Genomic DNA, 15422 nt, shown 5'->3' with positions numbered 1-15422 from the left:
ACAAGAAGGGAACAGAACATTCTCATACTTGTCTAATCTTCTTTAAAATCTGCTTTTGTCTGACATTTGGACTCCACAGAGCCACTTTAACACTGAAATCTGTTTCAAGGTTCACTGTTTTTTTAGAAAACTTTATATACATTAGTGATCATATTAATTTAAACACAGAAAGCTGTTCCTGAGAATGAGAATAAATTACAGACTAGTTAGATTATAATATTGCACTATTCTATACTAGTCACTTGGTAGAGTTTGGAATTGAGGTATAATATTCTCCTAGTTTGAAAGATTGATTACAGAACAGTTATGAGAAAGAATAAAGCTTGTTTCCCTTTTAAAAAAGAGATACCAGTCTATAATATAAATAACACAGAGCCAAGTAGAAATTTTCTTTTAATCTTTGCTTTCCACTTATTGATTATGTAGCTTGAGTAAGTTATAAAAATTTTTCTTCTTTGAAAGTTCTTGGATGTTTCACCTGGATCAACCAGAGATAATGCTGTATCTCTAATATTTTAGCCATGCTAGAAAGTTAGCCTAGCCATAGCTTGCCCAAAGACATCAGACAAATGCCTGAAAGCCTTATCATATAGCATGACTTTATAAATAATTGAGATTCCACTACTGGTATTTTAAAAGTTGTTTATTCTATTTTCCACAATTTGACTGTAACAAAGGCAAGTTCAGTATAGTTCCTATCATCCAATTTAAAAGGAATAAGCATGGAAGAGATCCATGGTATACCATAAGCTAAACTCTTCAAAAGGTGGAAGTGATTGACTGTGTCAAATGCTGCTAAAAGGTCAAGTTAGTGAGGATAGAGAATCAACCACTGGATTTAGCAAGGTGCAGATCATCAGTGACGTTGACAAGAAGTGTTTTGTTGAGTGCTGATTAGAGTAATTTCAAGAGCAAATGGGGAGAGAGAAACTAGAGACAAGCTATACGCTCACCTTTCAGGAAGTTGTGCTGTTGAAAGAAATCAAGAATGGGGTAGTAGCTGGGTTGAGTTGAGAGTGATGTAAAAGGAGAAATGCTTTTTTAAGAGAGAGAAAAAATGGCAGCATGTTTGTATACGTACTAATAGAGATAATACCATAAAGAAAGATAACAACTGCCAGAGTGATGACTGATGTTGGGAGGTCAAGAAGGAATGGAAACCAATATATTAACGGTGGGTAGACCTTATAGGTATGGGTAGCACACCCATAGAAACAGGAGAGAACTAGCCTATATTGGCACACATCTTGATAGTAAGGTAGATATGTTAATGGGAGAAGGTGAGATTCTTTTTTCTAATGACTTCTTTTTTCTCAGTGAAATAGAAAGCATGGTGATCAGCTGAGAGTAAGTACGAAGAGATTTAGAGATTTGAACAGAGAAGAGAGAGTAAAATAGTCTTAGTTGGCTAAGAGAATTGGAGAGTGAATGAACCAGGAAATGTAAGATTTGCTGTCAGCACGGATTCATTTAATACTCACACCATCCCTATGAGGTACATGTTATTATACCCATTTTATAGATGAGAAAACAGAAGTACAGAAATGTTTCATACTTTGCCCAAAGCCGTAGAGTTACAAAGTGGCAGGCAATTTACCTTTTTAGGCTTTAAAGCCAAGTGAGTCTTAATCCAAACACTACGGAAAAATTATTGAAGCATTTTCAACAGGCACATGACATAATCAGACTTGCATTTTGAAAAGATCACACTCGTTGGAGTGTAGCCAAAGAGAGTCTATGGTAGCTTGGGGTAGGATGGAGGTGGAAAAGCTGGAGAAATGTGGATGGGATAGTTTCACAAAGTAAAATAAATATACTTAGTGATGGACTGATTGTGAGAGATATCAATGATGACTACAGGGTTTCAGACTTGCAATGTGGATTGGATGATGATATCCTTAACTAAGACAGAGAAAAAGTTGGAGAGAAGGGCAATACTTTAAGTTTTGTATCTATTGAGTTTGAAAATGTTGACTAGGGAGTTAGCTGAAAAGGTCTATTGCTCAGATGGCTGGAAATACAAAATGTGATGCAGCGGTTTTAGCAGTATTGAATATTATGAATATTCAATACTGCTTGAAGACTTTTTGAATATTATGTCTCCCCAGGCAAGGGAAACAAAAGAAAAAATAAACAAATGGGACTACATAAGACTACAAAGCTTCTGCACAGCAAAGGAAACCATCAACAAAATGAAAAGACAATCTAACAATTTGGAGAAGACATTTTCAAATCATATCTCTGATAAAGGCTTAATATCCAAAAAATATAAAGAACTCATACAACTCAACAACAAAAAAACAAACACCCAATTAAAAAAAGGGCAGAGGATCTGAATATTTTCCCAACGAAGATATACGGATGGCCAACAGGCACATGAAAAGATGTTCAATGTCACTAATTATTAGAGAAATGCAAACCAAAACCACAATGAGATATCACTTCACACCCATCAGAATGGCTATCATTAAAAAGACAATAACAAGTGTTGGAGAGGATATGAAGAAAAGGGAACTCTCATACACTGTTAGTGGGAATGTAAACTGGTGATGCTACTACAAAAAACAGTATGGAGATTCTTCAAAAAATTAACAATAGGACTACCATATGATCCAGCTATTCCACTTCTGGGTTTTTATCCAAAGAACATGAAAACACTAATTCAAATAAATATATGCAGCCCTATGTTCATTGCAACATTATTTGTGATAGCCAAGACTTGGAACAACTTAAGTGCCTGTCAATGGATGAATGGATAAAGAAGATGTGGTATATACATTCAATGGAATATTACTCAGCCATTAAATAAAGATGAAATCTTGCCATTTGCAACAACATGGATGGACCTTGAGGGCATTATGCTAAGTGAAATAAGTCAGAAGAAGAAAGCCAAATACTGTATGATTTCACTTATATGTGAAAGATAAAAACAACAGCAACAAACAAACACACAGATATAGAGATTAGACTGGTGGTTACCAGAGGGGAAAGGGGGAAGGAGGGCGAAAGGAGTAAAAGGGCACATGTGTATGGTGTTGGACGGCAATTAGACTTTGGGTGGTGAACAGGATGTAGTCTACACAGAAATCAAAATATTATGATGTACACCTGACATTTATATACTGTTATAAACCAACGTCACCTCAATTAAAAAAATAAAATAAAATGTGAGGCGTAGCATAGAGATGATAATTAAACCATAATTGAAGATGAGATGGCTTTGGAACAAGTATACAGTTAGAGGAAAAGAGGTACAGGGTAATACCTTGAGAAACTCCAAAATTTAAAGGTTGAGTAAAAATAAATATACCCACAAGTTGCCAGAGAGCTAGAAAGAAGTTAAGAAGACTGTGTGTCAGGGGAGCTAAATAGAATATTTCAAAGAAGAAGGTTTGATCAACAGTGCCAAATATTGTTGAGAGGGCAAAATGAGGAACCAAAATATCCATTGGGTATAGAAACTGTGAAACCTTTGGAGATATTACTCAGCTACATCTGTAGAATAATAAAGGCAAGGGTCAGAGTAGAATGGGTGATGATGAGCTGGAAATGAGAAAATTGCTGCAAGAAATATAGATAAACGCAGTGAGAAGTTTAGCTGAAAAAGGAATGAAAAGGAAGGTGATGGTAGAGCCCTGTGGAATATAGGATTGAGGGTAGGATTTTTTGAAAGAGAGAGACTTGAGCTTATTTAAATGTCAAAAGAAACTTTCCAGATATCATAGATTGGTTCTGATTATGGGAATATTAGAGGGATAATCTATAATGTGAGATAGGGGAGGGGATAGAATCCCAAATACGGAAAAGAGATTGCATTGGCAAAGGAATATCTCTTCTAATCTAACAAGAGAACACAAACATATAGATAAGTTTGTACAGGTCCTTTGCACATGTGCCTATTAATGTTTTATTTTTGTATTGATTTGAAAGAGTTCCATATTATAAAGATTTTTACCTTCATCTTTTATTATATATGTTGCATACATTTATGGCGTTTTTGGTTGTCTTTTAATTTAAATTAATTTGTGATTTATGGCATAAAAAGTTTTTATAAGTAAGTTTGGAGGAAGGTGGTCAAAAGGTACAAACTTCTATTTATAAGATAAATAAGTAGTAGGGATCTAACACACAGCATGATGAATATAGTGAACATTGCTGTGCAGTATATTTGAAAGTTGTTAAGAGAGTGGATCCTAACAGTTCTCATCACAAGGAAAAAACATTCTTTTTCTTTTTTTTCTTGTATCTATATGAGATGAAGAATGTTAACTAAACTTATTGTGATAATCATTTCACAATATAAATAAGTCAAATCACTATGCTGTACACCTTAAACTTATGCAGTGCTGTGTCAATTACGTCTCAATAAAAATGAGAAGAAAAAAAGATCGTTATTTTCCCCTCTTGTCCCAGCGACTCTCTGGGTCCTTTTATCAGGGTGGGCGTGGAGTATGGATTAATACCTTGTGTTTCATACAGCACCCTAAAGGCCATTGTCCCTGTGCCTCACATGGACTAAGCCTTTATTTAGCTAGAGAAAAAATTTCCAATGTTTCTATCTAGTTTGTTTTATCAAATTTTCCTTTACAGTTTCTACATGTGACATTCTGCACAGAAAGACCTTCTTCAACCAAAGTTTGCATAAACATCCTCCAATTATTTTTTCTAAGACATACGATTTTTTTCACTTTTGGGTTTTTAATACATCTGAAATCGTATTTATATTAGGCATGAAGTAGGGATCTCTGCCCAGCCCACCTCCACCACCAGCAGCTCAGTGGGTGCCTTTAATTAGAACATGATGTCCACCCTCCAGGTTTTAGCCTCAAGCACCTCACAAATTGTGTAACGCGATCAAGGAACACTTCCTCGTGCTGGGTCAAAACTGCTCGTGGGTCTGTTGGGTTCTTCACCCCTGCAGTGGAAGCGAGGACGGAGAACTGTGCACGGCTTTCCTCAAGCGCATGTGCCCCTCTTCTGCCAGAGTCATTCAGAATGTTTCCTGAGAGTTTATTTTTCACAATTTTACTCATTTCTCAGATTAAAGGTATGTCTTAATCTTTTTATCAGGGTTTTCTTACTATGCTATGAGATAATATCTCTTTAGTCACAAAGTCTAATTTGTAAATGATAAAAACATTAGTATCCATTGATGATTTTACTGACAACATAGCATAGGACTTTGACTAGATTGTGGCTAATCCTGAGATTCCATGATTCTATGAAATGCCCTATCACTCTTAAATCCTCTGCTTTACAGCGAGCAGGAGGAAGGAGAGGACATTACTGAATATTCTCAATGTAGCCGACACTGTGCCAGCTTAGCCACTTTGTATATTAGCATGTTTAAAATTCTATATTGATGTTAGCTCAGGGCCAGTCTTCCTCAGCAAAAAGAGGAGGATTAGCATGGATGTAAGCTCAGGGCTGATCTTCCTCACAAAAAATAAATAAATAAATAAATAAATAAATAAATAAATTCTATATTATTTTCTCCACTTTACAGATAAGGAAAGTGCGACTAATATCTACAGATGAGAGAGATTAGATATGCTACTCATGGTCATACTACTAATAAACTGGTAAAATTTAGATTCAAATAAGAGCCAATTCCAAAATCCTCTGCTCTTTCCTCTATATCAATCTTTAGTTAGATAAGCAGGGCTCGCCTCACAGATGACTACAAGTTTTTTTCTGAAGTATAATTGACATACAATATCCTATTAGTTTCAGGTGTACTGCATAGTGATTCAATATTTATATACATTACAAAATAATTTTGATAGGAAAGGTGTAGAAGATTATGTTTAGCACTGATTCAAGGGTACCTAAAACCCCTTTCACTGGTGAAAGCCTTATACTTAGCTGTGAGAGTTAAGACTTCAAGCGCAAATGTCCTTGGGTGATAAAATCAGTAATTTACATTGAAACAGTCCATTCCAGTGCAGGCTTTGACAGGTAGCAGAATCCAGAGACAGGTATAAGGAAAATAAGATGACGAAGGTGGCAACTGCAGAGCAAGGTGAAAAGGGGACAAAGGACCCTGATTTCTTTGCCTATTTTCCAATTTTGCTTATATTTTTCTAATTTGGAAATGTTAGTCTCAAATCCTTACCTGTAAAGTGGGGATGCTATTTCATAGTGTTGTATATGGCTGCTAATTGGGAGCAAGTGAACTATATGAGAATAATTCTGTTATCCAATCGCTGTGGGTGAATGTTAATGCCAGACATATTTTCCCCCTTATGTTTCCTTTTAGAAAAGATAATCCTTGGAGTAGAGGGTCAAGAACTGGTTTATCCTAAAAGGCTTCCTGTGATACAGAGGCGAGATGTTTGGCACACCCATGATTATGACATACAGGTACAGGTTTTGATTTAATAAAGATTTATTGCTTTCACAGGCATGTAGAAAGCAACCTCTGGCTGCAATCAGAAGCAAACGAGAGAGGCGTCTCAGTTTTTCTGAGGACTCCCATTCAGCTTATACCATGTGCTTGGGTGGGTGGGGGGTAGAAGTTGCAGGGCAAAACAACCCCATGACAGATTAGGAAACAAAAAGCAGTAAAGTTCAGGCTTTAGAGGGTGCCATTTAAAATTTTTCAGTGTATGTGAGGAGTTTCGCTAAGGGCTTTCCAGGCGAGTTTAAGGCAACCTCATTTGTTCTGAGCCGGTGCCTATGGAATGTAATCTCGGAGCATTTTACTTTCCCAGTGATCTGATACACAGGTTTATTTGCCTTACAGATTCTGTAGCAAAGTTGGATAACTTTCAAAGGAACAAAAAGGCCTACTTGGCTTATTGCTTAGAAGGATGTTGATTCAGGTGTTAAAATTTAAAAACATTTAAAATTTTATTTTCAAAAGTAATAAATGTTTATGTAGAAAATACATAATACACATAATGGGAAGTAAGCTTCAAAATTAGGTTATTTTCAATTCCCACTCTAATAAAAGACATTCAATGACTGTCCTTAGACATTTATTATCAGACACTTGCATTTTGAGCCTTAAGTTTCTAATTTGGCTCATGAAGACTACTGACTGTCACTTTGTCCCAACACTCCTTGAGAGTGCAAATCTTTCCCAATGCAAGGACTCTTCTTCCTTCCACCATTAGAAGAGCCAGCCTTCCAGGCTCTCACTTGTTAGGTTTCTCAGTCGTAAGTAAGACACATTTCAACTTTCCAAATGGTCCCATCGAGGCCTCTTTCCCATGGTTTGAGATGATGCAACAGCAACTCTGCAACTGCCGTCGTTTGGAAATAATGTCCAACCATTTTTCTCTAACAGTCTCCTTACAAATAATTTTTCTGTTGATTTCCAGTTCTTTTCTCACCTTCTCAAACCTTTTATTGGTTGAAAGTTGGTATTCAGCTAAGAGGGCAAAATCAGCTTTCTACCACCCATTGTGCAAAAGCCGGTGGGCTCTTCTGGCATCTTTTGTCTTAAGACTTAATCAGGACTGATATTAAAAGTCCCATTATGAATATACAAGATGAGCCTAGACTAGGGCAGGAAAGATACAAGATGAATTTGGAGCATCTTCTAGTACCAGAAAGTAAAGAAGTTCTTAAGCAAACAAACAAAAACATTGATGGGAGTATGTCAAAAGAACACAGGAGCCAACTAAAAGAGCTCCCAATGGCCAAAGAAGGGACAATTTGAGCCACAAAATTAATAACGTAGTTTTGGACCATAACATAAAGTATTAATTTAATATCCATGAGCCTATATTGATATAAATAAATGATTGAATAAACAAATAAATGGGGGAGAATAGACAGATCTCCCATACAGAAGAATCAAAAAATTGATGTAGATACTCCCCTCTCAAGGAGGTGGAGCATAGCTCCTCATCCTTTAAGCATAACGACTTCCTTCCCAAGAGTAGAATCTGGAAGAAGAAAGGTACAACTTTACAGTGGAGAAAGCTGACAAATGCTGCTTCAGCCAGGTGATCAAGGTTAACATCAGGTTGATGTTAACGTTATGTTAAGGTCATGTTGATAGTATGCACTCGATATGATGTAATGAATATGGCACTTTATTTTGTTGTTTTCTTCCAAATCTCCATAATCCCAGTCTAAGCAAGAGAAAAACATCAGAAAAACCTAAATTGAGAGACAGCCTACAAAATGCCTGACCAGTACTCCTCAAAACTGTCAAGGTCATTGAAAATAAGGAAAATCTGAGGAACTGTCACAGTCTGGAGGAGCCTAAGGAGACACGGCAACTAAGTGTGGTGTGGTATCCTGGATACACAAAAAGTACCTAAACAGAAGATCCATGCAGGAGGGGCCGGAACTGCAGCAAGGCCACACAGTAGCTTGTATATCTCTGGACAAGGGGAGAATGTGCATTTTTTCATTTCATGTTATTTTAGGACTAGAAAAAAAGCCCATCAAAATTTTTAATTAAAAAATAACTTGAAACCAAAATCCTCCATATATTAGCTCTCCTATAAATTCAAATTTATCAGTGTTTATCATTTTGCCTGAAAGGACTCCTAGGCTGCTGGCTAGACTGCGAAAGATCTGTAATTTCCCTCCACCCACCCCACTGACCACCCCCAACACACACTAAATGAGCACACATTTAAGTCACATGATGGATATTGTTTTTCAGGAAACTTATGAAGAAGAATTGTTGTATGAAATAAGGCTAAATAGAAAAACCTTAATACTTCACCTTTTAAAATCAAGGTAAGTTCCATTAGGATTCAATATCTTATAGATTTATTAGTCTATAATATCCCAGTTTTTGTAAAAACTGCCAGGGAAGTGAATTCCCCAAGTCATTGTTATCTATATATAATCTGAATTATTACTCTTCTAGAATAAGCCCATCTCGTTTCAACAGCTTAACAACAACTATAGACACTGTTCTCCAATTCCTAAATTACTTTCTATTTTGGGTACTAGGGGTTATTTGAGCTCCGTATACTCACTCTAAGAAGAGAGTTAATACATTACTACTTTGTGAATCAGTGGAACAAAAGAAATTTGAAAGCCATGGTTTTTAAAGTGCCTTCTAAAGTCATTTAAAATAGATATCAAACCAAGTTCTGTCGGAGAGTAAGCTAACTGTGAAGAATTTACCTCATCAAGTCATCTTGTGTAAACTAAGCAATTCTAATGCCTTCAACTTTCTTTGGTAGCTCTCTTCACAACTTTTGTTGTTGTTGTTGTTGTTGAATTTCCATTGTTTTCCTTTGGGCTGTTCCTACACACAATAGCTCAACCTCCCAGCCCCAAACATTAAAATCATGAAGAATTGTCAAATGCTAACGTAAATGGGAGGGTAACTCTGTTGAATAATTGAGACTCTGGCCTGGTAGCTAAAAACAACAACAACAAAAATACAAAACAAACAAATAAACAAAAAACCCTCCTTTCACTCTGAGTCCCTCACTGGACAAATGTACAGAAATATAACAAACCTAATAGCATAACTATATTGATAATTTATTCAGATTCTGCATATTCTAACATTCCCGGGATGGAAGGAAGCTAACATCTATTGAGCAATTTCTGTGTCCCTTTCCTCAAAGTTATCTCTTAATCCCGACAATATCCATAAGAAGCAGATATTGTTTTATTTCCATTTTACTGAGGAAGAATCATAGGCTCACCGAGCTAATTGTCTGGGGTCACAATGCAGGTAATGATGCTGATACTCAACTTCAGATCTGCCTGCTTTTGAAATTACCCCTGCTGCCTATGCCTCAAACAGCCAATCTTATTACATTAACCATTGTTTAATTTTGCTAAGCAGCCTGGAGTGGTATATTACAGAATTATAGACATGCAAAGCAGTTTAATCTAATGCTGATGTCTCTGATCAACTCGGGGGGCTACATTACCCCCATTTCCTCAGCTCCGAGAAGTAAATGAATTTAGTGCATACCAAAGAGCCTCCCAAATCTGTGAATATTATTTATTTAGCTATTTTCCTATGATATGATAACAAACATTTAAACTTTTTGATTTAGATTTTTGCTTCTCCATAACCACTTTATTCTATATTTCCCCTATGAGTTTCACCTAGCTTGATTTTAATCATACTGAATACTTATTTTATAAGCTAATGTTGAGAAATAGAGGTAAACCTTCATAGGCTAACCGTGTCGAATCAGATTGTTCATTCATCCAGTGGCAACACTGATTGGGTCAACTGTGTCTTCACTATAGTAAATCCATTAATAGGTGAAAAGTTACATTTATACACATATATGAGGCAAAAGAATCATTAATTTAGAATATACTATACAACCAAGCACTTGACTAGAAGTTTTATATATGCTATTTCAAAATAACCACAAAAATGATTTATTCTATTTATCTATTATATCTTTCATTTTTATGAACAGTTTATTATAAGAAAATTTTTACACATGGAGTGAAGTTGAAAGAATTTTATAGTGAACATTAATATGTACATATACTCATAATCCCATCAAGCTGTACATATTCACATATACCCATTAACATTTTACCATGCTTGTTTTATATCATATTTCCTTGTCTGTCCATTACCCTATCCATCCATCCATCCTCCATCTTATTTTTGTGCATTTCAAACTATATTGCAAACATCAGTATACTTCCCGCTAAATACTTCAGCAAGCAGATCTTTAGAGTTTATTTGTTTACAGTTTTTGCTTTTGATGTAAAATTTTCATGCAATGAAATGCAAACCTTAAGTGTACATTCATTGAATTTTGACAAATACACAAACCTGTTACCCAAATTCTTATAAAAATGAATTACAAAGAACTGTCACTCAGAAAATTTCCTCCTTCTCCTTCGTAGTCAACTTCTCTCCAAACCTGCTAACAGAGGTTTTATTCATTATAGATTACTTTTGTCCATTCCGGAAGTTCTGAATTTACACTGCATGTACTCTTTTGTATCGGGCTTCTTTAATTCAACATTCCATTAATGAGAGTCATCCATGTAGTTCCACATATCAGAAGTTTGGGTCTTTTACTTTCTATTCCATTGTATAAATATACTACAGTTTGCTTATCCATTCTTCTGCTGATGGACCCTTAGGCTGTTTCCAGTGTTTGGCTGTCATGAGTAAAGCTTGAATGAGCATTCTTGTATAGTCTTTTTATAAATAAATGTTTTCATTTCTCCTTGGTGAACACCCAGGAGTGAAATTCCTGAGTCTTATGGTATGTATGTGTTTAGTTTTATTAAAAAAAAAAAAAAAAAAGAACTGCCACATCATTTTCCAATGTGGTTGTACAATTTTATGTAACTACCAATAATGTATGACAATTCTGGTTACTATGTATCCTCTTCATCATTTGGTGCTCTCACCTCGTTTTAATTTTAATTATACTAGTGAGTTTGTGGTAATATTTCATTCTAGATATGTTTGCAGTTCTCTATTGAAAACTTTTAATGTGCTTATTGACCATTTCTATATCTTTTGCAAAGTATCTGTTTAAATATTTACCCATTTTTAATTGGGTTATTTGTCATTTATTGAGTTGGAGGAGATCTTTATATAACTTGGAGACCAGCCCTTTGTCAAATATACTTCTCGTTAATGATTTCTTCTAGCCTGTAACTTTTTCATCCATTTTCTTAGTTGTGTGTTTTAAAGAGTAAAAATTTATAATTCTGAAGAACTTTCCATTTATCAAATTTTTCTTTTATGGTAATTACTTTCTGTGACCTGTTTTCTTCTAAAGTCTGTATGGTTTTAGCTTTCAATTTTGGTCTATCATCATCTTGAATTCATGTGTGTGTGTGTTGGGGGGGGGTGGTCTTGTTTTTCCATATGCATAGCCAGTTATTCCAGCCCATTTTGTTGAATTGTCTTTCTTTGGATTAAATTGCTTTTGCAGCTTCACAGATGCACAAAATCAAATGACTATTTCTTGGCTCTCTACTCTATCCTCTTCATCTACTTTTCAATCCTTAAGTCATGACCACGTTGTCTTGATTACTGCAGCTTTATAGTAAGTCTAAAAGCCAGTTTGGGTAACTTCTCCAATTTTATTCTTCTTTTTAGGAATTTTTAAAAATTCTAGACCCTTTGCATTTCTCTATAAAATTTAGAATATTCTTGTTCATTTCTATTTTTAAAAAAGCCTGCTAGAATTTTGGTTAGGATTTTATCGAATCTGTACATCAATTTGGAGAGAATTGATATCAATAATATTGAGTTTTCATGTTGTATCTCTATATTTATTTAGGTCTTTAATTTTCTATCAACAACGTTTTGTAATTTACAGTGTAGAGCTCTCTCACATCTTTTGTTAAATTTATTTCTACATATTTAATGTTTGCGATGCTCTCGTAAGCAGAATTGGTTTTTATTATTTCATTTTTCTATTGGGAGGCTTTAATCTATGAATTTATTGATTGTTCTATTGATTACTTAGAGAATTTCATCAGAAAATGTTGGTCATTTTATTTATTTATTTCTAGTTATTATTACTTTTATGTCTATACTTTGTGGCCATGGCTAAGAGCTCTAGCACAATTGGAGTAGAAGTAGTGAGTTGGCAACCTTACATTATTCCTGATCCTAAGAGGAAAGTGTATTAATGTGATATTGCCAGATTTGTCATTGGCGTACTTCATTAGATTAAGACAGTTCCCTGAGAAGTTTGCTGAAAGTGTTTTGTCTACATCCATTGAAATGTCCATATGGTAATTGATGCTGATTGATTCTTGAACATTAAACCAAGCTCAAATCCCTGGGATAACACTCTCTTTGTTGTCTTCAGTTGACTAATATTTTGTTCAGGGTTTTTGAAGCCATGTTAATGATGGATATTATTGTGTATTTTTAGTTTTTGGTAATGTCTTTGTCAGATATTTATATTAGGATTATGTTGGCCTCACAAAGTGAGTTGGGAAGTGTTCTCCCTCTCTATATTTTCTAAAGGATGTTATTTTCAGAATGTTTGATAGAATTCACAAATGAAACTATCTGTGCTTTGAGGATGTTTTGTGTATATGTGTGGCGAGAAGGTTTTATGGTTGCAAACTCAATTTTATTAATAGAGGGTTATTCAGATTTTCTATTTCATTTTGTGTCAGTTTTAAATTTTAATTTACATAGAAAATTTATATTTCATCTAAGTTGTCAATTTTTTGGCATAAAGTGTTTCATAATATTCTCTTGTTATTCTTTTAATGTCTGTATTATCCTTAGTGATAACCCCTCTATAATTTCTAATATTGGTAATTTGAGTTCTCCCTCTTTTTTTTGACCAATTTAAAGGGGTTTATCAATTTGTTGATCTTTTCAAATAATTAAAATTTGGCTCTGTTAATTATTTCTATTGTTTGTCTATTTATTTCACTGATTCTATCATCTTTATTATTCTATTCATTCTATTTATTTAGTCTTCACTTTTCTCTTTTTACAGAAATGTTTCACCTTTTCTGTCATAAGTATTTAAAATATTTAAAGCTATGATATTCCCTCCAAGCATTAATTTAGATGCATCTCAAAAATCGTGATATGTTGTATTTTTATTATCATTCATTTTAAAATATTTTCTAATTTCTTTTGAGATTTCTTCTTTGACTCATGGGTTATTTAAGAGTGTTATTTAATTTCCAATATTTGGTGTTTATTTTTTTCACGCATCTTTGTGTCAAACTTCTCTAATTTAATTTTATTTTTGACAAAGAATATACTTTATATGATATCAATTTTTTTAAAAATGTGTTACAATTTGTTTTATGGCCAAACATATGTCCTAACTTGTTAAACACACCACGTGCACTTGAAAAGAATTTGTATTTTGCAGTTGTTCTGTAAAGTGTTCTATAAACAACAATTAGGACAAGATGGTTGGTAGGATTATCCAGATCTTCTGTTTTTGCTTATCTATTTGTTGTGTCAGTTGCTGAGAGAGGAATGTCAAAATATTCATCTACAATTTTGACATTGTTTCTTTCTTCTTTCAATTCTTTTAATATTTTCTTCATCTATTCTGAAGTTTAGCCATTAGGTACATACACATTCACAATTGTGTTTTTTGTATGGTGAATTGACTCTTTTATCATTATGTCATTATAGAATGCCCCTCTTATTGGGAAGTGTATTTTACCTAATATTAACATAGCTTAGCCAGCCTTCATAGGTTTACTATTTGCATAATGTATTATTTTTTATCCATTTTTTTCAACCTATCTGTCTTTACATTTAAAATGTATCTCTTGTAAGATGGCAAGTAGTTAGGTCCTGCTTTTTAATGAATTCTGACAATCTGATTTCTAATTGGAATGTTTAATCCATTAACTTTTAATGTTATGTATGATATAATTGTATTTAATATTTAATTTCTGTTTATCTCTGTTTTTTGTTCCTCTGGTCTTCCTTTCCTGCCTTCTTTGGATCTTTGGATTACTTGATTTTTTTTTTTTTTTTTTACTTGATGTACTGGCTTTTATCTATTGGCTTTTTAGAAATATTTCTCTGCTTTTGTTTTAAGCTTTTGTTTTAGAGATTACAATATATATTTATAGTTAATATTTACAGTTAACTTATCATTTTATGTAAAATGTAAAATGTTGGCAATCATATAAGTCCATTTACAACCACTACCCCTTTATGCTAACTTGACATATGTGTGCACCTATATACATAATTAACCCCATGACGCATGGCTATAATTTTGGCTTTAAATAGTCATATGTGTCGTAAAGATATTAAATGAAAAAATATTTTTGTCTACTCAGTTGTTTACCATTTCCTATCTGTCTATTCTTAGAGATTTAATTTTCTATCTGCTGTCATTCTTTATAGCCTGAAGAACTTCCATTACCATTTTTGTAGTACAGGTCTGCTGGCAAAAATTTACCTTAGTTTTTTTTTTTTCTTTCTGAAATAATCTTTATTTTTCCTTCATTCTTGAAAGCTACTTTTGGCTGGATATCAAATTCTGGTTTGACAAAATTTTTATTTCTTTTGGCAAAAGATTCTGACATTGTTCTCCTATCCTCTGGCCTCCATAATCTTTAATGAGATGTTGGTGGTAATTTGAATTTCTGTTCTCCTGTACATGTTATGTTGTTTTTCTCTTGCTGCTTTCAAGGTTTGTCTCAGTTTTTGATACTTTGCAATTTGACAATGATGTCTACAAGTGTGATTTTCTTCATATTTATCCTGCCTGTTTTTTAATTGAACTTCGTGAAACTGTAATTTATGCCTTTCTTCAAACTGGATAAAATTTCAGTCAATACTCCTCAAATTTTTATTTGCCACACTCTCCTCTTTCTAGCACTCTAATTCTCAGTATTTTAGTCCTTTTGATATTATCCTACATGTCCCTGAAGCTCTGCTTTTTTTGTTTTCTTTTCTTCAGGTTGGATAATTTCTACTGATCTATCATGAAGTTTATTAACTCTTTCTTATATCAATTCCATTCTTACTTTAAACCCAT

The 15422-nt window shown here is 34.0% G+C and overlaps 1 protein-coding gene across 1 annotated transcript in view; it reads left to right on the top strand.

The window, feature by feature from the left end:
- The first annotated feature begins 4995 nt into the window (after positions 1-4995).
- ADAM7 (ADAM metallopeptidase domain 7) overlaps positions 4996-15422 on the top strand; it is a 69032-nt gene continuing 58605 nt past the window's right edge. Inside the window, exons 1-3 of the mRNA XM_058550507.1 lie at positions 4996-5047; positions 6260-6363; positions 8627-8703. Of these exons, the coding sequence (XP_058406490.1) occupies positions 4996-5047; positions 6260-6363; positions 8627-8703 (233 nt within the window). The remainder of the gene's footprint in view (positions 5048-6259; positions 6364-8626; positions 8704-15422) is intronic.

This window comes from Diceros bicornis, chromosome 11 (genome assembly GCF_020826845.1).
Source record: "Diceros bicornis minor isolate mBicDic1 chromosome 11, mDicBic1.mat.cur, whole genome shotgun sequence".
Classification (NCBI taxonomy): domain Eukaryota; kingdom Metazoa; phylum Chordata; class Mammalia; order Perissodactyla; family Rhinocerotidae; genus Diceros; species Diceros bicornis.
This window is presented reverse-complemented; position numbering and strand designations above follow the sequence as displayed.